This window comes from Phacochoerus africanus, chromosome 3 (genome assembly GCF_016906955.1).
Source record: "Phacochoerus africanus isolate WHEZ1 chromosome 3, ROS_Pafr_v1, whole genome shotgun sequence".
NCBI lineage: Eukaryota > Metazoa > Chordata > Mammalia > Artiodactyla > Suidae > Phacochoerus > Phacochoerus africanus.
The window spans coordinates 15,137,143-15,159,194 of NC_062546.1; the positions used below are offsets into that span (position 1 = coordinate 15,137,143).

Sequence of the window (22,052 nt, forward strand, 5' to 3'; positions counted from 1 at the left end):
CAGGTTCAAAGGTGGCCTCTCCAACAGCTTCCTGTGCTACCCTAGGCACTTAATTTCGTGTTTTAACCTTAAAACGGGGGTAATAAAAGCCACCTTACATTTTTCTGCTGGTTTGTCATCAAATGTCCATGATCCCAGCCGTCACATTCTGTTACTCCCATGCCTTAGTTGGGTGAGGAGATAAACAGGGACAGGAAAGGCTGGCAGCAAGGTACAGGCTGTTCCCAGTTTCTCACGGAGCAGATATGCACAGGCCACTGGGCTTCCTGGGATGGGGGAGGGGTGCTTGGGCCTTTATTCCCTACACCCAGTTCCTCTAGGGAGAGCCCTTGATATTTTGTCAGCCCCCAGAGGCAGACTTCACAGCAGGCTCACCATCTGTGTTTATTACAAACTGTTTAATTGCTTCTTATCCCAAAAACTTTACAAATATAGAACCACATGCCAGTCTGGGGGTGCTCTGCAGTGAGTCACTACAAACTAGCCCAGGCATAGCTTAATGCTGCTGAGATCCATCTAGAAGCAGTCCCAGCAGTGACCTCAGCCATGTGGGTAAGAGGGCCTTAAAGGAGGGCTGCCAAGTGTAGCCAGGGGACCTGGCTTCAGGTCTGTGGAGGTGCTTCAACAGCGCGGTGCTCGTTCTCTGTCCGTAGTGTCTCCATGTACTTTCGCATCTTCTCAACCATCCAGGAGGGTAGGACAAAGGACTTCAGCTCCTCTAACTTCAGGTCCAGGCATCCTCTGGGACAGACATTGAAGAGGAGAGTTGGAGCAAGGGAAGATGTAGGTCCAGGCTCATCCCAGGGGCTACTGTGAGGCAGGGGGAAGAGTAGGGGACAGACCGCTGGTTTTACCTGTAGTCATCGCTGGCAGCGAGGTCCCGGATGTCCTCCTCAATGAGGAGGTAGGCCTGGGGCAGGAACAAAGGAGAGTGGTCACTGCCTATGATTCATTTCATTCCAACTCAATTAACACTTTATTAAACGTCTGCTTAAGGTAAGGGCTAGAAGGGAGGAGTGGAGTCATAGCTTGTAATTTAGCAAGGGAGAGCAAGAAGGGAGAGGCTGTCTGGGGAATAGTTTCTTGAGATAATTTTTCTTTCAAGTAGAGACTAATTTATGGGCTGGAGATTGGGGATTACTGACTTATTTTTGGCTGTCACCTCTTTAAAAAAGGGCCATGGGGTGGCTTACAGTGAAAGGGCCACAGAGCTAGCAAAATAAACATGGAAACAGGAAGTCAGGAGGAAGCCACATGTGAACGCTTGAATGAAGATAATTTGGTCTTGAACTTCATGGCAAAAGGGAAAACACGATAAACCACACTGTCTAGTAATTGGGCTGTGTTGTCCTGGGGCCTGCAGAACTGCACTGGCCCCAGGCCGCCATCTGCAGGGGGAGGGAGCCCGCTTGTGAGGGCTCTTACCACATGGGGGATGTTGATCACATGAGAAAGTCTTCTGTGGAAGACATTTCTTTCCAGTGTGAGGGTCAAGAGTAATTGTGTGTCCCCTGAGTCATATGACTGTCTTCATCTTAGGGGCACTGTGAACTATGAAACAGATCAGGTGTCCTTAAGTGGGGCCTGGAGCTGAATTTGTAAAAACCTGTAGAAGGGCACTGGTCTCCCAGGCTGGCAAGTAATCCCATGCCATTCCCCACCCCCACCCTCCTTTTTTAAAACCAGTCTTGTTTGTGGCTTATTTTAGATCCTGCTTTTCCTTTTTTCCCTTTTTCTTATTTATATTATGTGTCAATGGTAAGCTTCCTAATGTCTTTTTTGAAAGAGTGTAGCATAAATAGACACCAAAAGATAGCTTCCACTGTCAGAAAGGAGATGGCATAGTGGTTTCTGGGACTAAGTGAATCCTCAGGTGGGGACACTGCATGTGATGGACAAATCCCTCCATGACAGTTTTAGGACACGTGCAATGAGGATTCTCCTAAGGTGGTTGCTTGATATGAGCTGAGAACACTTTAGGTAGAGGTGGTTCTGGAAGGGGCTGCCAGGTGTGGCAAGCAAGTTTCACTGCACGTGCTAATTCCTCCTGCCAAGGGCTAATGCCTGGTACCCTGTGGAGAAGAAATGGTACTGTGCCTGGTGGAAGAGCTGCGATGGAGGGAAAGCTGTCAATGGGCAGCACAGGAGGGGAGGGCAGTGTTGCGAGCGTCCTGTACGCTTGTATGAGCTACACAGGAGGGTGCTGTTGAGATGGGGAGGGGGCACAGGGGAGGGAAGCCAGAGATTACAGCCTGGTCTTCGGTGTGGAGTGGGCCCTGCCCACTCTCCCAGGGCTGGGTGGGTCTCCGGCAGGGACAAGCGAGAACAATGCTTACCATCTTCCCCCCTGTCGCCCGCATGTGATGCTGCTCGGCCAGCCAGTGCTTGTCCTGGGGGTCAGCTGCGTACTGTAAGGGATGAAGTCACAGGGGGAGATGTCAGCCTGGTGTGATGGGCTTTTCTTTGGTTCAGACAATAGTCTTGCCCCTGGATAGTTCTTACCAACAAGATCTCGTCCTAGCCTGGTGGGTGTGGAGGGCTCACCAACCTCTTCAGAGCCAGTAGAGCCAAGCCTAGGCCAGGCGACGGGACCTAAGTCCCCAAAATTTAGTACACTCCTAATTCCTGCTTATGTCCTTTCTCAAAACATAGCATCTCTGGCAAATGGACAGACTGGTGACTATTCTTTTCTTTCCTTTTTTTTTTTTTTTTTTTTAAGGGCTGTTCCCGTGGCACATGGAAGTTCCCAGGCTAGGGGTCTAATTGGAGCTGTAGCCACTGGCCTACACCATAGCCACAACAGATCTGAGCCGTGTTTGTGACCTACACCACAGCTCATGGCAATGCTGGATCCTGAACCCACTCAGCGAGGCCAGGGATCGAACCCGCATTCTCATGGGTACTAGTGGGGTTCATTACTGCTGAGTCACTCCTGGTGACTACTTTTTTAGAACTCTGCTCCTCTTTGAAGAAATATCTGAAGTGACCAAACACAGGTGACCACACTTTCTAAAACAAAATTCAGGACACTTCATGGCTTGGAGGAGGCATTAGAGCGTCATGGTTAAGAACTTAGTTCAGGGGTTTAGAGCTCTGCCCACGGGGTCCGCGCGTGGCAGGGAAGGAATGGAGGTGGGCCGAAGAACCCGCACACGCGTGGGTGGCCAATCAGGCCTGGTGTTTTGAAAAAGAAAGGAAAGGGCAAGAACTTGGTTTTGCTGCTTAAATAGAAGAGGTAAACCTGGGCAATAATTTGAGACCCAGTTTCTTCATTTGTAAAACAGAGAGTATTAACACGTACAGGGGTGTTAAGAATAAACAAGACAGAGTTCCTGTTGTGGCGCAGCGGCAACGAATCTGACTTGTATCCATGAGGACTCGGGTTTGACCCCTGGCCTTGCTTAGTGGGTTAAGGATCTGGTGTTGCTGTGAGCTGTGATGTAGGTTGCAGACACAGCTCAGACCTGGCGTGGCTGTGGCTGGCAGCTGCAGCTCCAATTAGACCCCTAGCCTGGGAATCTCCACATGCTGTGGATGCGGTCTTAAAAAGACACACACACACAAAAAAAGGTGGTAAATGGAGTGTAAGACACATTAGTGCTCAGTGAAGGTAGATTTTATGTAACAGGCAGAACATCTGAAATGGAGACCAAGCGGGGAGATCTCCATGTTACTATCCTTTGAGTTTAAACAATGATTTCATTTCCCAAGTGATATAAATATTAATCAGAAATTTAAAAGTGTGTACTTTCTGGAGTTTCCTTGTGGCATAGCAGCTTAAGGATTTAGCATTGTCACTGCTGTGGCCTGGGTTGCTGCTGTGGCATGGGTCCTGGCCCAGGAACTTCCATATACCACAGGCATGGCAAAAAAAAAAAAAAAAAGAAAAAAGAAAAAAGTGTGTACTTTCTGACCCAGCAATCCAATTCCAGGGATTTAATTCTTCAGAATCAGCCACACATGTATACAAGGATGTTTGGTATAGCATTGTTTGTAATAGCAAATCTGTTGGAAAAAATTTAAATATCTATAAACAGGGGAGCAATGAAGTAAGTTACAGACTATTCTATGAATTCTACACAGCTACAAGTAGAATGGGGGAGACAATAACATGGATGAACCTCTAAGACATTGTCTTCTAGATTTACAGTGGTCCTCACACCTTCCTGTAAAGGGCCAGCTGGTACACATTTTAGGCTTTGCAGCCATATAGATCTTTGTCACATGGGTTTTTTTTTTTTTTTAAATCACCCTTTAAAAATATAAAAACCCTGAGTTGGACAAAAACAGGGTACAGATGGATTTGGCCCACAGCCCACAGCTTGCCCTGCATTAGAAGATAAGCTCTATGAGGGCAAGGAGCTGTGTGTATCTGTTTTTTTTTTTTAAATTTGTTTATTTAATTTTTTTAAAATTTATTTATTTTTTGTCTTTTTGCCATTTCTTGGGCTGCTCCTGCGGCATATGGAGGTTCCTGGGCTAGGGGTCGAATTGGAGCTGTAGCTGCCAGCCTACACCAGAGCCACAGCTACGCAGGATCCGAGCCGCGTCTGCGACCTATACCACAGCTCACGGCAACGCCGGAACCTTGACCCACCGAGCAAGGGCAGGGATCGAACCCGCAACCTCATGGTTCCTAGTCAGATTCATTAACCACTGCGCCACGACGGGAACTCCTGTTTATTTAATTTTAACTTTTTTATTTTTGGCCTTGCCCATGGCATGTGGAAATTCCTGGGCCAAGGATTGAACCCACGCCATAGAAGTGACTGGAGTCACTGCAGTGACAATGCTGGATCCTTAATCTGCTGTGGCACAGAGGTAAAGGTTAAGGGCAGAGGGGCAACTGGAACTCAGACGTCCTGACTCCCCAATCAGTGTCTATCCCGAGTTTCTCTGAGCCACCTACTCCACTCAGCGGTCCGCCTCGCCCTCAGCTCTCACCTACCTTAAAGAGGTGTGGGTGCTTGATGTAGATTCTCCCTCTGGTGCCCCCCATCCCCAGGGCCCTGCAAAGTAACACACGGGTGGTGAGGACCCCAGTGGCTGCCGTCCTCATGGACCCCGAGCTTCCCCCACCTCAGCACCAAGACGCTTCACACTTACTTGTTGGCCCGAGATCCCAACACAAAGGTGGTGGTTTCGTTCAGCCGAGCTGGGTCCCACTGGGCAAAGGAGAGAGAGGCTGGTGAGGTGGAGGACAGAAACACGCCTCCCCAGTCCATTATTCAACACACAGCTGATTCAAGAAACTGAGTACTTGTCACATGCTAGGCCCTGTGCTACATACAGGCATAAAGGAGTGACTGAGAGACAGCCTGTTCTCTGGGGGCCACAGACATATGTACAGATAATGATATGAGTGCAAGGGGAGCTGAAGGGAGGGTGACAGGGCACCTGCTTCTCCTTGAAGGGTAATTCCCAAGTTGGTTCTGAAAGCGAGAACACAAGCTGGATAGGGTAGAGGCGAGGAAGGAGGGGCAGCATGAGCAAAGGTGGTGAGAGCTGGCTGGGCTTGCTGGAGGAACCACAGCGATTCTGTGTTTTGGAAAGAGACATGCGAATTCCGGAGTGGTGACTGATGATGCTGGAGAGGGAGGAAAGGGGGAGCTGGGAGGCCTCGCACACGCTGTGGATGGGTTTTCCTTTTGTTTCTTCTGTAGGCGATTGGGTCACTGAAGGCCTCTAAACAGCAAGAGCCAGATTTGCGCTAAAGGTGGCTCGATCTTCAGCCAACGTGGCTACTGGGTGTGGAGGAGCAAGACTACAGGCAGGGCGAGCAGTCTAGAGGTTGTTGCAAGAGAGCAGTTTTGAAAGATGAGGGCCTGAGCCAGGACAGCAGTGAGGACAAAGAGGGAACAGGACCTGGATACATGTACTGAGGAGGCAGAAGCATCCAGGACTTGACTGGATGTAGGGAGAGGAAGGAAAGGAAGAGGCAAAGGTGACTCAAGCAGAGAAGGTCAGAGAAGGTCTGGGGGGAAAGCTGCCGACTTCAATTCTGGATGTGCTGAGTTTGAAGTTCTATGGAAATTCCAAGCCGAGAGCTCGAGCAGTGAGCAGGATATACAAATTTTAAACTAGAAAGGGAGGGGTGGGACAAACCAAGAGGTAAGGCAACCTGGGCACGTACTGGTCCCCGAAACCGTAAGAGTGGATCCTCTAGATCACCCGGACAGAAACTTTAGGTGGAGACATGGGCGATGGAGCGAATTCTGGGGAACGGCCATCTACATGGGTCACTGCCGAGGAAGGACTCAGTAGAGGGAGAGAAGTGCTCGGAGAGGAAAAGACAGTTCTAGGAGGATGCAGGAGCCCCTGCTGTGATGTAGCAGAGTTGAAGAAGGAAGGCGTGGTCACTGGCGTGAACGCAGAGGGCCAGGACGACAAGGGGTGGATGGCTTCTATGGGATGCAGCTCTATGGGGACAGAGGAGCTGGCATCCACCTTACTGTGCTTCCAGGTATGATTTTAATTGAAGAAAGGATTCTATTGCTAAAAAGCCTGCAAATGACTGTTCTGTAGGCAACAGAGGCTAACAGTTAAGAACACAGACTCCGGTGTCAACAGAGTCTTGGATTTGACCCTTGGCTCTGCCACTTACTTGGTACATGACCTTGGGCAGCTCTGTAACCTTGAATGCATCAAGTGTATAAGATAATTAGGTAAAATGAGATTATTCCAGCCCACGAGGTGGGAAAGAAAGCTCCTGAACCACAGAGGGGTAACAGAATCTAACTCATAAGGTTGTTACAAAGATTAAATCACGTAATCCATACAAAAGATTCAGGGCAGCGCCTGTCACCTATTAGGTACTAAAGGAACTTAGTTAGGAACTAGTTTTACTGGGAGAAGGCTTCAGCAAAGACAAAGCCCTTTCTTAGTTTTGCCCCTAATGTCAATCCTTCCTTGGGATCCTCCTGGAAGGCCAGCGTTGGGAGGTGGGATGGGGGCGGAAACGGTCTGGAAGGGTGTGCACTTGTCCCCAAGCCCAGGCCCTTTCCCTCGAGGTGGGGCCCAGAGCCTGGACTGAGTCCGCCTAGGCTGGCGTGCGCTGCCAGCTGCGCTCACTTCATCATACCTTGGGGCCTTCCCGGCGAATTGGTTCACAGGATTTTGGTTTCCATCTGATCAGAAGGAAAGAAGAGGGGTGAATTCTCCAAGATCAGGCTAGACTGGAAGCAAGTCTGCTGCTGCTGCGAGTTCCTCACACTCTCACTCCAGCCTGGGTGTACCGGGGACCCCGCAGCACCAGGAGCCACCCCAGGACCTGCTCTGACGTCACCCAGCATGTGGGCTGCAGTTTTCTCATCTGACAGAAGGAGGTAACAGCAGCAACTCCCTACCTCGTGTGAGTGAGGAATGAATTTGCTCCGGGAAAGGGAGAGATGGAAGGTGGGAAGGATACACGAGGCCAACCCCTAAGTTGGTGGTTTCAAACTACCTCCATCTCTCCTAACCAGACCCGTGTGGCTTTATCTGCTTTATCTATTGGGCTTCCATGTAAAGTTCTGTTTGAAGAAAAGATTCTGTTGCTTCAAAATCTTTGAAAATGACCATCCTGGAGGCAATGTAGTATAGTTTTGCTGTTATTAGCTGCCTGACTTTGAGCAAATAATTCTGAGTCAATTTCTTATCTCCAAAATTAATTATACCTTAATTACTTACTAGAGAATGGCTCCAGTAAGGAATAAAAGGCACAATACATAAGGTATTTAGACCAGTTATGCCACATGATAAGTGTTCAATACATACTGCTAATAAAAAAAAAAAATCTCTCTCGGAGTTCTCATTGTGGCTCAGTGGTAAAGAACCCAACTAGTATCCAGGAGGACGAGGGTTCGATCCATGGCCTTGCTCAATGGGTTAAGGATCCAGTGTTGCTGTGAGCTGCAGTGTAGGTCACAGAGATGGTTCAGATCCCATGTTGCTGTGGCTGTGGTGTAGACTGGCGGCTGCAGCTGATTGGACCGCTAGCCTGGGAACTTCCGTATGCCGTGGGTGCGGCCCTAAAAAGACTTAAAAAAAAAAACCAACAAAAAAAACCTCTGGTGTTTAATGAAGTTGGGCTGAACTGTTCTGGGGCAAAACCAGGATAAAGTCACCTCCCCTCACTGCCATGTTTCTCGGCCTCTCAGACCACAGTAACTCTCCTCCATGGTGACCTACACTGAAGGAGCCGATTTCACCAGGAGAGAACTCTGGCTTCTTCTCTTCCAGGCCACTCCCTCCCCGCTCTCCTTCTGGCTCCGTTGGCCCCTACTCACACCATGCCTGCGGCGGCCCGGTCGTTCGACAGGATGTGTCCAGGAGGCCGTCCCTTCCTCTGCCACAAAGAACAGCTGTCAGAGGCCTGACCCTGTGGGAAGCCCCCACCCACTGGGGCGTCCGGGGAGAGGGCTTTCCCTTCTAGACCGCCAGGGAACTCCCCTCCAATGAGATCAAACGACCCTCGAGAGTGAACAGGGAGGGTGATGGTTCCCAGGGTTCCTGCCCCTCAGGCTAGAGAGGACTTCTGCAGCTGCAGGGCCTTCTCCTGGCCAGACAAGGAGGAAATGGTTTACCTTTTTGGGAATGGGGCTCCCCCGATGGGCACCCTCCTCTTCTGCCTGCCGGCCACGCTGCGGGAGAAGGGAAGGGAGTTGGTGGGAGGCCAATGCCCAGGAGCTTTGGGTCCCATGGGGCTGCAGAAGTCAGAGCCCCTGGACCACTCCTCAGCCCCTCCTTGAGCTGGGACTCAGAAGCCCTCCCAGCACGATGCTATTTATACCTGGCCCCACAAATGCATGGTACCTAGAGCCTCCCCTGGAGCCAGAGAGTTCACCTGCCTCCCAGTCTGAGTGGTCTCCCCCCTCCAAGACCCCAGGTCACAGTGACTCTGACCTTGATCCCTGGAAGCTCATGGGTCAATCTGGGTATTACTTTTTCTCCATCTGAAAAGAGTAGTTTAGCCTGAAAGGAAAAGACCAAGTGTTACTAGTCACTATTTTAGTAAGTAAGCCTCTCTGTCTCCATTTTTAAAGACACAGCTTCAAGCTGGGTTAAAACTCTTTCATGGTCAGTACAAAGGGATCCTGAGATATGGACCCAAATAGATATCTTTAAAAAAACTTGGAGTTCCCATCATGGTGCAGCGGAAACAAATCTGCCTGACTAGGAACCATGAGGTTGTGGGTTCGATCCCTGGCCTTGCTCACTCAGTGGGTTAAGGATCCAGCATTGCCATGAGCTGTCGTGTAGGTCGCAGATGTGGCTTGGATCTGGTGTTGCTGTGGCTGAGGTGTACGCTGGTGGCTACAGCTCCAATTAGACCCCTAGCCTTGGGAACCTTCATAAGCTGCGGGTGCAGTCCTCAAAAAAACAAAAGACAAAACAAAAAAACAACAAAAACCTTGAGTAATTAACGACCATTGTTGAAAAATTAGAAAAATGTGAACAACAAAAAAAAAACCCAAATCTGAAACCTCAGGACTCAGAGTATTGTTAACATTTAGATGCAAATTCTCACTTTTTGCCATGTAAATATCTGCTATGTATTTTTCCTAAGTAAATGCACTTATATTAAGCACAGTCTTCAGTAAGTTGCTGTTTTTCATTTAATCGATACTGAGCACAAGCAAGGGCCTTGCTCTTGTGGAGCTTATATTCCGTGGGCAATCTGGACGGTAAGCAAATAAACAAACACACAAGCACAGTGACTGTGGACCATGAATTTTTCTCTGAAAGAAAAAACACCAGCCAGGCAGAAGTGACAGAATCACCCAAAGGGAAAGCTACTTGGAGCAGGTGGCCGGGGAAGGCCTTGCTGAGAAGGGTGCTCTGGCTAGGATGTGATGGAGCCAAGCAGAGAGAAGGCTGAGGAGAAATGTGTTTCAGCTGCAGGGGGAAGCACAAAAGCCCTAAAGTGGGAACAGATGTGGCTCATTTGAAGACGAGGCCTCGCGGTCCTGGGAGAAGGAGAGGGGTGAGCAGGAGCATGGGGAGGCTGGCAGGGCCTTGGAGGCCTGTGAAGAGCTGGGTTCACGTGACCTCTTGGAGCCGCACTGGATAGCCCTGAAGGCTCCCTCCTTCTGGAAACAGTCTTCTATGGGCTCCTGTGGCCACACTCCCTGGTTTACCTCTTGCTTCTGTGGCCATTCATCCTTGGCTGTTGTTTACTGGCTCATCCTCTTCAGTCTGGTTCTTTTCATTAGATAGTCTGTCTGCTCTCATCCATGCTCAGAGCTTCAGCTAACATCACCTGCTGACTCCATAATTTTCTACCTTCAGTGGTGGCCTCCCCTGATTTATACAATGGTGTTCCAGATTTATACAATGGTCTGCTCCACGTCTATGTGGGGGTGTCTCAAATTCGCTAAGTCCACAATTGAACTCGTGATCTTCTCCTCCAAATGTGTCCCTTTTCCGTGAAGAGTGCAAATATCTCTCTCAGTGGTTTTTGTTTGTTTTGGCTCCAAGCTCAGCATAAGGGAAGTTCCTGGGCCAGGGATTGAATCCAAGCCACATCTGTGACCCACCCCACAGCTGCAGCAATGCTGGATCCTTACACCATTACCACAGCAAGAACTCCTCAGTGTGTAATTTTGCACCCATTTGTGTGGTATTTTAATTTTTCCCTGTCTGCCTGACTAGGCTGTTAGTTCTAAGAGAGAAGGAAACAAGCTTGTTCATTTGCTGTATGTCTGTTCACTTGTTTGCTCATTCACTCGATAAGCAATGTACAAACAAAGGAAAACAATGTACACATATTAAGAGTCATATTCCAGGTCTGTGAATACAGTGATGAACAAGATCAGGCCTCACTTCGTAAAGCTCAAGATTTTAGCAGTGGTGGGGGTAGGAGGGAGGCAGAAAAATACGCATACGAACTACCAATAATTTCAGATGGAAATACATGGTGGGAATAAACAAGATGAGACTAACTGGAGGTGGGGAAGGGAGTGAGATGGGGGCTACTTTAGATGGTGCAGCCAAGGAAGGCCTCTCTGATGAGCTGAGCTAAATCTGAAGAAAAGGAGCCAGCTTTGTAAAGAGCTAAGGGCAGAGCATACAGGCAGTGAGAAGAGCAAGCGCAAAGGCCCTGAGGGTGGTGTGCTGGAGAGGCAGGAAGGATTCTGGCACAGCGAGAGCATAGCTGATGGGGGGGAGGCAGGGGGGAGGTGAAGGAGCCAGTCCAGGTAGGGCTCTGTGGGTCATGCGGAGCCCTTAGGGTTTATTCTGCCTGCAATGGGAAGTCACTGAAGAGTTTGCAAGAGGATGATGACACAATCCAATTCATCTTTAAAAAGACAGGAGTTTCCATCGTGGTGCAGCAGAAACAAATCCGACTAGAAACCATGAAGTTGCAGGTTTGATCCCTGGCCTTGCTCAGGGGGTTAAGGATCTGGCGTTACGGTGAGTTGTGGTGTAGGTCACAGACGCAGCTCGGATCCTGTGTTGCTGTTGCTGTGGCACAGGCGGGCGGCTTTAGCTCCGATTCGACCCCTAGCCTGGGAACCTCCACATGCTGCAAGCACGGCCCCAAAAAGCAAAATAAATAAATAAATAAATAAAAAGACAGGTCTGGGAGTTTCCATCATGGCTCAGTGGAAATGAACCTGACTAGTATCCATGAGGACGCAGGTTTGATCCCTGGCCTCACTCAGTGGGTTAAGGATCTGGTGTTGCTGTGAGCTGCAGTGTAGGTCGCAGATGCAGTTTGGATCCTGCATTGCTGTGGCTGTGGCGTAGGCTGGCAGCTGTAGCTCTGATTTGACCCCTAACCTGGGAACCTCCATATGCCACGGGTGAGGCCCTAAAAAGCAAAAAACAAAACCAAAGAAAAAACCAAAAACCAAACAAAAAACACACCAAAAACAAACAAAAAAATAAATTGCCTTCAAAGACATAGGACTAGATGGAATCACTTAAAACAAGAGGGAGGCACAGAAGAGAAGGGGTCCTGGACAAAGAAAAACGAGGAGTGTTGCTCCCCACATGGTTCTACAGGGTTAACCCACTTGTAACCCGACTAGAAACCATGAAGTTGCAGGTTTGATCCCTGGCCTTGCTCAGGGGGTTAAGGATCTGGCGTTACGGTGAGTTGTGGTGTAGGTCACAGACGCAGCTCGGATCCTGTGTTGCTGTTGCTGTGGCACAGGCGGGCGGCTTTAGCTCCGATTCGACCCCTAGCCTGGGAACCTCCACATGCTGCAAGCACGGCCCCAAAAAGCAAAATAAATAAATAAATAAATAAAAAGACAGGTCTGGGAGTTTCCATCATGGCTCAGTGGAAATGAACCTGACTAGTATCCATGAGGACGCAGGTTTGATCCCTGGCCTCACTCAGTGGGTTAAGGATCTGGTGTTGCTGTGAGCTGCAGTGTAGGTCGCAGATGCAGTTTGGATCCTGCATTGCTGTGGCTGTGGCGTAGGCTGGCAGCTGTAGCTCTGATTTGACCCCTAACCTGGGAACCTCCATATGCCGCAGGAGCGGCCCAAGAAATGGCAAAAAAAAGACAAAAAACAAAGAATATTGACATGACAGTGACACTGCTGGATCCATAACCCAGGAAACTCCTATATTTTCTAACCTTTTTTTTTTTTGTCTGTCTTTTTCGGGCCACACCAGTGGCATATGGAGGTTCCCCGGCTAGGGGTCGAATTGGAGCTGTAGCTGCCAGCCTACACCACAGCCACAGCAAGGTAGGATCTGAGCTGCGTCTGTGACCTACACCACAGCTTGTGGCAGCGCCAGATTCCCAACCCACTGAGTGAGCCCAGTGATGGAACCCGAAACCTCATGGTTCCTAGTTGGATTTGTTTCCACTGCACCACGACAGGAACTCCTATTTTCTCATCTTAATATGACACGAGCCACAGGTAACATTTGTTGAGTCTTTGTTGCTGATCTAAATGCTTTAAGAGTATTGCCACATTTAATCCTCACAACAATCCTACCAGGTAGAACTATCCCCATTTTGCAGATAAGAAAACTGAGGTCACACAGCTAGAGTCAGTAGTAGAGCCAGGCTCTACTATGAAGTAGATTTCACATCTGGGAAGTCTGAATCAAGAGGAAATTTGCATTCTTAACACATGCCACGTTTGTCTTAATGACAGTGTATTATCTGCACACAGCAAACCTCCCAGAAGATGCTATTCTCTCATCTCACAATAATTATCCTCAAAGGGCTGAACCCAAGCCTGCCCTTGTGCCTATGGTGATGAAATTTCCATCTCTGAGAGCTGATGGCTTCACAGTTAAGCACAGAATCTGAGTGATGCTGACAATTCCTATTAATAACAGCAGCTGACACATGCAAACAGGTTCACGACTATCTAGAGAACACAGCCGTTTCTAGACCTGATGTCATGCCTCCTGACCACACCTTGAGAGGCAGGAAGGCAGAAAGGGTGAGAGTTCTTGTGATACCCGAAGGGGCTGCGACTACTTGAAAGATCAAGTCACCAAGCACTTGCAGAGGTGAGCAAGACCTTAGCTGTTCTACTTCTTGTTTCTCCATCTGTAAACCAGGGATTGAAACATGCCTTCGGTACAGGTTTCTTCTGAGACGTAAATGAACTAACGCAGGTGAAAACATCCCCACAGCACCTGGCATCTAGGTGCTACTTCCCCTCCCTTCTGTTAGCAACAGCCCCAAGCCCTGTCTAGATGCAAGCAGCTTGCCAGGTATCCCCCCCAAACACCACTGATGACGGGATCTCACGTCTCAGCTGAGTCCCGAGGGCTCAGTCTTGTTCCTGTACCTCCTTCTGTTGATCTCACCTGCTCCAGGCAGCTCCGACAGGCCTCCTGGATCAGCTGCTCTGCATCGACTTCTTCCCCAATGTTGTCTCGAACATTCAGGGCTGCCTTTTGGAAGAACTAGGGAGAGTACAAATACAGACAAGGTCAGAAGTCCTGCTAATCTGCATCAACTTGAAGGGAAAGGAATATAAAGCAGAATATGAGTTTATCCTCATAAAGAGGGAAACGTGATTATGAGCATGGCTGTGAGATCAGCCAGACTCAGAGTCACATCCCAGGCTCTACTTCCCCACTCTATCTTCTCTCTCTTTCCTTTTCTTTTTCGGCCGCCCCAAGGCATACGGAGTTCCTGGGCCAGGGATCAGACCCGAGCCACAGGAGTGCCCTATGCCGAAGCTGGATCCTTAACCCACTGGGCCTAGGATTGAACCTGTGCCGCAGCACTCTAGAGATGCCACTGATCCTGTTGTGCCACAGCAGGAACTCCTCTACTTATACTGCCAGGTGAAGGGAAGCAAGTTATAAAATAGTTTGGGGAGTTCCCATCGTGGTGCAGCAGAAACAATCCGACTAAGAACCACGAGGTTTCGGGTTCGACCCCTGGCTTTGCTTAGTGGGTTAGGAATCCAGGGTTGCTGTGAGCTGTGGTGTAGGTTGCAGATGAGGCTCGTATTTGTTGTTGCTGTGGCTGTGGTATAGACCAGCAGCTGTAGCTCCGATTGGACCCCAGCCTAGGAACCTCCATATGCCAAGACTGTGGCCCTAAAAAGCAAAAAAAAAAAAAAAAAAGTTTGAGATAGTGTGAGTCTACTTAAGTGAAATAGCAATTAAAAGATTTAGTGAACATTATGGATTCCCGTCGTGGCACAGTGGAAACGAATCAGACTAGAAACCATTGAGGGTTCGATCCCTGGCCTCGCCCAGTGGGTTAAGGATCCGGTGTTCCATGAGCTGTGGTGTAGGTTGCAGATGTGGCTCGGATCCTGTGTTGCTGTAGCTCTGACGTAGGCCGGCAGCTACAGCTCTGATTAGACCCCTAGCCTGGGAACCTCCATATGCCATGGATGTGGCTCTAAAAAGACAAAAGACAAAAAAAAAAAAAAAGATTTAGTGAACATTAAAAAAAAAAGCAAACACAGAGACAAAAGAGCTGTAAGAAAACTAATTAGAGTAAAAGCAGTGATACAATGATTGTTTCCTCTTTTTTTTTTTTGCTTATCTATAACCTCTCAATTATTAAATGTACATGTTTTATTTCTGTAGAAGAAAAAAACCAGAATGCCAATGCCTGAGATGAACAGGTCAGAGAGGCCAGAAAAGACCCAGAGGGTAGAAGAGCCTAATTGAATTCTGACTTCCCCCAATCTGCGAGAAACATCTGTAGACTGCGAGGAGTGAGACTTGGCCAGGGGCCCAGGCTATCGGCAGCCCCTACCGCCTGGGAAGGGAAGACAGTTCCTCCACTGAGTAAGAGGGAGAGCCTGAGCCTGAAGACGCCAAGGGACAAGGTGAGGCCCCAAAGCAAGACACCGGAAACACATTTATAGTGAGAGTCTACGTCTCTAGAAGAAAGTCTCAGTTCTCTCTGGCAAGGAGGAAAATTCTGGAACCTACTGCCAATGCTCCTCCTGCAGGAGACAACTATGGGGAAGTAGGCTTTTTATATTCAGCAAGGTCAAATGCCTTTGCTGTAGCATCAAACCAAGGAGAAGAGTGTGAAAGCACCAGATTAGAGACTTCAAACTGTGCAGGCCAAATTAAATGGAACGATCAGATGAGTCTGACTCCAAAATAAAAAACGAAATACTGGTGTTCAGTGCTGACTACTGACTAAGTGAAAGTCAGTTAAAATAATCTGGATAATTTACAACCAGCTATGAAGTGGGCAGTGCAATGAATATGTAGAGGTGAGTGTAAGCTACCTCTGCCTATGAGAATGAAATCCAGTCATAAATACAGAATTCCCACAGACTACTGGCAGAAATGCAAAGTGGCACAAAACTTCTGGAGAGAAAGTTTTTTGAAGGAAAAATGTTTCCCCTTTTACCCACCAAGTCCACCTTCAGAAATCAATCCCCCAGAAATACTCTCACAGGTGAACAAAGATATACAAAAGTGTTTGGTATAGCATTGTTTGTATTAGAGAAAAACTATAAACAATCCGAATGTTTTAGGGACTAGCTAATTAAATTGTGGTATGGCCATATAAGAGATTACTCTGCAACTGTTTACAAAAGAATCAGGGTAAGCTATTATGTACTGACCTGGAAACAGGACCAAAATATACTGCTAAATGAAAAAAACTGAATTGCAGAACAGTTATGTGCAAAATGATCCTATGTCTTTTTAAACATGTGTGCAAGAACACACGCAGATAAATATAGGAGACTATATGGTCATAGTTTACAGTTTGTATTTGAAGGAGCTGAGTCTTAGAGACTTTTTTTCTTTTTTTTTGTCTTTTTAGAGCTGCACTGAGGCATATGGAGGTTCCCAAGCTAGGGGTCGAATCGGAGCTGTAGCTGCTGGCCTATACCACAGCCACAGCAACGCCAGATCCGAGGCTCGTCTGCAACCTACACCTCAGCTCAGGGCAACGCTGGATCCTGAACCCACTGAGCAAGGCCAGGGATCAAATCTGTGTCCTCATGGATGCTAGTCAGATTCGTTTCTGCTGAGCCACGACAGGAACTCCATGGTTTTGACTTTTATTCAATCAATGAATAAAACCTACCACCTAGAGTCTATAACATTTTGCTACATTTGCTATCACATATCCATTCAGTCATCCCATTTATCCATCTATCAATCCATTTTCTTTTTTCTATTTTTAAATTATTTTTATTTTTTCCATTATAGTTGGTTTACAGTGTTCTGTCAATTTCCTACTGTACAGCAAAGTGACCCAGTCACACATACACATATTCTTTTTCTCACATTATCCTCCGTCATCCTCCATCACAAGTGACCAGATATAGTTCCCAGTGCTATGCAACAGGATTCAATCCATTTTCTAAACTATACTAGAAATTTTTAAAAAGGGGTATGCATTAGAGTTCCCTGGTGGTCAAGTGGTTAAGGATCCAACACTGTCACCATTATGGCATGGGTTCAATTTCAGGCCCAGGAATGTCCACTTGCCAGAGTCGTGGCCAAAAAGAAAAACAAAGTGGGGGAGACATGCATTTAGTAATAATGGGAGTAATCAATAAAGTTAGCACTGATTTGGATAAGAGCAGCTATTTCTAGAAGTTATTACTCTAAACGTTTTAAAGAAAATGGGTAGCTGATATTTGGGAACATCATTAAACAAAGTTATCCAATGAGGTCAATCAAGAGTGTGTACTTACACTAAGGAAAAAAAAAAAAAGAGTGTGGACTTATCTGAAACTGTGATGTAATCAAGCCATTTGTATCTTGTCTAAAAACAAGTCTAGCGAGGAGGTATCTTCACAGGCTATGTGAAGTCACAAACTGCGTTTTATACAGCAGTTGTCCAGGACAGAAAGTTCCTGAATCATGGCATTCACTATTGGCACAAGCAACAGGGAAAGGGCTTCAGAGGTAGACAACCCTGGACCAAATCCTGGTCTAGCCTGCTCCTAGTGGCTTAACCTCTTGTTTCTGCATATGTAAAGGTGCAGAGGGAAGTTCTCATTGTGGCTCATGGAGTTGAGAACTTAACATGGTATCCATGGCCTCACTTAGTGAGTTAAGGATCTGGCGTTGCCGCAAACTGGTGTCGCTGGGGCTGCGGTATAGGCTGGCAGCTGCAGCTCCGATCTGAGCCCTAGCCAGGAAACTTCCATATGCCACAGGTGTGGCTGATTAAAAAAAAAAAAAAAAAAAGGGCGCAGAGGTATGAGAATATAAGGTGCATTCTGGGACATGCCGAAATCAGGGGTAGGAATAATAAGGGTGTGGAAGGGGATGTGGTTAGGGGTTGGTCACAGAGGGGCATATATGCCATGTTAAGGAATTTGTATTTTTGGCCCCACCCATGGCATATGGAAGTTCCCAGGCAGGGGACTGAACCTGCGCCATTCAGAGACAATTCCGGATCCTTAACCTGCTGTACCATAGCAGGAACTCCCCCATGTTAAGGAATTTGGACATCACCCAGAATAAAATGGAAAGTTGTGGAGGGATTTTAAAAGGAGGAGTGGGGGAGTTCTTGCTGTGGCTCAGTGGAAACAAACCCGACTAGTACCCATGAGGACTCAGATTTGATCCCTGGCCTCCCTCAGATCTTGACTTGCGGTGGCTGTGGCGTAGGCTGTCAGCTATAGTTCTGATTCGACCCCTAGCCTGCAAACCTCTGTATGCTCCAGGTGCGGGCCTGAAAAGCTTAAAAAAAAAAAAAAAAAAAAGGAGTGACACCATGCAGCTTACATTTTAGAGATCACTGGCAGCTGTATGCAGGGTGGGTTGAGAAAGGGAAAGAATAGAGGCAGTTAGGGATTATAGTAGGAGCCTGAATGAGAAATAATGAAGGCCTGAATCAAGGCAGAGACAAGGAACGGGAGGGTGCGCTGGACAGATTGTGGGGTAGAACGTACAGGACCCCAGGACAGGATATGGAAGATGGAGGAGAGGGCAGAGCTGCTGGTCTCCGGTTTCTGAGTGAATGATGGTCCTATTCAAACGTGTCTGACACTGAGCTCCTGATCTCCCCTGCTTGTTCCCGTCTTCTTCATATCAAGTCAATGGCCATTCTATTTTTACAATTGCCCCTGGCAAACAACTTGGGAGTTGCTGACTTCTCTTTCCTTTTTAGCCAGCACATCTGAATCACTAGCAAATCCTGTTGTTACCTTTAAAACACATACAGAATCTGACTCTTTCCAACATCTTTACAGGTAACACACAAGCCACTACCATCTCGAGCCTCTGAAGTGGTCCTTCTGAAGCCTATTCTCTATACAACAGTTAGATCTGAACATATCAAAATGTTCAGATCATAAGCTCTGCTCAGAACTCTCCAAGAGCTTCTATTTTACTGATATTAAAGCCTAAAGTCCTCACCATGGCTTCAAAGGTTCTGCCTGAGTGAGCCCATTACCACCTGTTTGATCATCAAACCTGGCTCAGTCGGTTCCAGCCACACTGGCCACTCTTTTGCTTTGAATGTGACAGGCATGCTCCTGCCTCAGGTCCTTTGCCCTTGTCCCCTCTTCCTGGACTGCTTTCCCCACAGGTATCTGTAGGGATCATTCTTTCCTCACTTTGTCCACGTCTCTGCTCAAATGTCCTCTTAGCAGAGGGCTTTCCTAGCCACAATCTGTGAAACAGCACCCTGTTCCCCGCGGGTCACTCTCTTCTCCTTCTCTCTGGCAGGGATACTGTGCATTCTGTTCCCTGCTACATCCCTAAGGGCCTAGAATACTGCCTGCATTATAGTAGGTGCTCAGTAAATACCTCTTAAATGAATGAATAAACACAAGAAGAAGAGGTTTAGGAAGATAAAAGAGTTCAGTTCTGAATATGCTGGGTTTGAAGCATCCATAGGCCATTCAGAAATTCATTGACAGATGTTGAAAAGAATTTTAAGCAGTAATAATGATGACATTATTAAACAAGTAACAAAAATACATGCATTCCAGGCACAGTGCCGAGCACATTACACTTAAGTCATTTCATCCTCACAATAGTTTGGCAAAATGTAACCCAGCAGGACCTTACGGGGCCTTCCTGGGGCAGAACCCTCCCCTATATCTGCCGCCTTAGCTCCTCTGTGAAGCACCTAGATAACAGCACCTGAGGCGCATTTCCTGAGTTGTTTTACAGAAGCTAAAACCACAAAACCACCACCAAGTGGAAGAAACGAACTACTTGATGGTCAAGAGCACTTGGCCCTCTGGCCTCCTGAAGCCTAAGGATTGATGACGGTGAACCCCTGTGACACAGCCCTGTTACCTCACCATCAACCAATCAGAGAATTGTGCACAAGCTGATCACAAACCCTGGGAAGTTTCTCCCTCACCCGGCTTTTAAAAGTGCTTTGCAGTGGAGTTTCCGTGTGGCTAAGTGGGTTAAGAACCCGACTAGTATCCATGAGGATGTGGGTTCCATTCCTGGCTTTGCTCATCAGTTTAAAGATCCAGCACTGCCATGAGCTGTAGCATATAGGTCAGCAGTTGCTGCTCTGATTCGACCCCTAGCCTGGAAACTTGCATATGCTGCAGGTGTGGCCCTAAAAAGAAAAAAAAAAGCTCTGCAGTGTTTTGAGTACTAGCTGTCCCCGGACTCCTTGCTTAGTGACCTGAGAGAAAAGCTGCACTTTCCTTCACCACAACCTGGTATCAGTAGATTTGGCTTTACTGCATGCGGGTGGGTGGACTCAAATTTGGTTTGGTAACAAAAAGAGGTATTCAAATTACCCCCAAAGAGGAAACATGTTCTTGGGGGTTCAGAATTGGAACATTTTAGATATCTGCATGTACCAGAAAGAGCCAGGGAGATTGGGATGCAGGAAAGGAACGGCCCTTGAGTCTTCACTCCTATTACTTATCTTTGTGTCCTTCTCACCTTCATGTACTTGTTGAAGACAGTCTGGATCTCCTCATTGATACTAGGCTGCAGAACAGCTCGGAGGAGATCCATGGAGATGGCAGGATCTGTGAAGCTGCATTCAGGAGGGAGACACAGTCAGGAGGCATGTCCCAAACACATCCTTTGCTAGTCTACCCAGCCAATTAGTTGCATAAGATCCTTTAACAACAGTAACAGATAATTTTACTGAAAACTAGCTATGTGCCCAGGTTCTGGGCAAACCACAGAGATGCAGAACTTTATTTCATTCTCAAAACACTATGAAGTAGGCATTTAAAAGTGTTCTATAGAGTATAATACGAACACAGAGAAGTTCCTATTGTGGCTCAGCGGTAATGAACCCAACTGGTGTCCATGAGGATGGGGGTTAGATCCCTGGCCTCGCTCAGTGGGGTTAAGGATCTGGCGTTGCCACGAGCTGTGGTGTAGGTTGCAGACGTGGCTTGGATCTGGTGTGGCTGTGGCTGTGGCTGTGGCGTAGCCTGGAAACTTCCATATGCTACAGGTGCGGCCCTTAAAAAAAAAAAAAAACCATACAGAAAAAGTCTATACGCTTTGTTTTAGTGAACAGGTGAAAAAAAAAAAAAATATATATATATATAGCCAGCATCCCAAAGACTCATCCTGTGCTCTCTCCCCTACTCTGAGACGGAAACTATTAGCCCCACATTTTCCCTAACTTCCATGCTATTCTGCCTCCTGGAGCCTTCAAACACAGAACCAGTGAATGTGAGGGATCCTGGGCATTGCTTAATCAACCTGCCTCCCTCCTTCTGTACACAAGTTCAGAGGAGGAAGTGACTTGTTTAAGGTCACACACAAAGTTACAGAACCTGAATCTCCTCTTTCTACTGGTCAATGATCTCTTCTCAGCTTGGTCCAGTGGGGAACCAAACGCGGCCTTCCAAGCCACAGCCTGGAAGGGAAGTCCCACCCAGGGTCAGCCTTACCTTGTTGTCATCTGTGAGCGTCGGCCCCTTCGCTGCACCTGCCGGTGCTTTATCATTATGTTCCAAGGGTTCTGTGGGGGACCAACGGAGCAGAGGTCACCGAGGTCGGTGACACTGGGGTGGAGGTGGAGGGTGGGTGTTAAGTTAAACCTAGACATCCCCGCTTCTCAGGTGCTTTCATCGCGGCTCCCACCTTGGGGGAGGGGGAAGGGCAGTGGTTGGAAAGCCCGGCTAGGGAAGAGGAACCGAGGAAAAGTCCCAACCGCACTTTTCCAGGAACGTCTGGAGTAAGGGAACTAGTGTTTACCGAGAGCCCACTCTGTGCCTGATGATATGCGAGGCGCTTTATCCTCATTTATGTCCCTCCCCACAACTTTACAAGGCACCTTTCCTTTCGAGAAGAGGAAACTGCAGCTCAGGGGCTTGACAGGGCCGGCCCACGTCACCTAGCTAGGAGGGCAGCACCAGAATTTGAATGAAGCCCGGTCGTCGGACAGCGACAGGGCCAACCCCCTCAGCAGCCCCAGCCGCCGCGTTCTCTCGCCCGCGGGCAAGGGTCCCGGGAGCCCGAGGCCCTGCCCGGCCCGAGCCCAGGCCCCGCCGGGGCCTCCCCGATGGCGCCCTCACCGTGAGAACCAGCTGCCCCGCTGCGCCCGCGTCTCCCAGCTCGGGGCCGCCCCGCTCCGCCCCACCGGGTCCCCGCGGCTGCTCGGCGTCGCCAGTGGCCCCCATGGCGCCCCCGGCCCCCACAACTCCAACCCAACTCTGCCACCGGCCGGAAAGTGGCCCCGTGACGTCAT

General features: G+C 48.3%; 1 protein-coding gene across 1 annotated transcript; it reads right to left on the reverse strand.

Moving 5' to 3' along the window:
- Window positions 1-379: 379 nt before the first annotated feature.
- Window positions 380-22,040, reverse strand: DNTTIP1 (deoxynucleotidyltransferase terminal interacting protein 1). Its single transcript, XM_047771003.1, has 13 exons — window positions 21,880-22,040; window positions 21,253-21,323; window positions 20,279-20,375; window positions 13,769-13,867; window positions 8,884-8,952; window positions 8,565-8,621; window positions 8,268-8,326; window positions 7,082-7,127; window positions 5,107-5,165; window positions 4,949-5,009; window positions 2,337-2,408; window positions 855-910; window positions 380-741 (listed from the first exon to the last, which is right to left on the reverse strand). The coding sequence occupies exons 1-13, from the start codon at window positions 21,982-21,984 to the stop codon at window positions 603-605; spliced, it is 990 nt and encodes a 329-aa protein (XP_047626959.1). The 5' UTR covers window positions 21,985-22,040; the 3' UTR covers window positions 380-602.
- Between the last annotated feature and the right edge of the window lie 12 nt (window positions 22,041-22,052).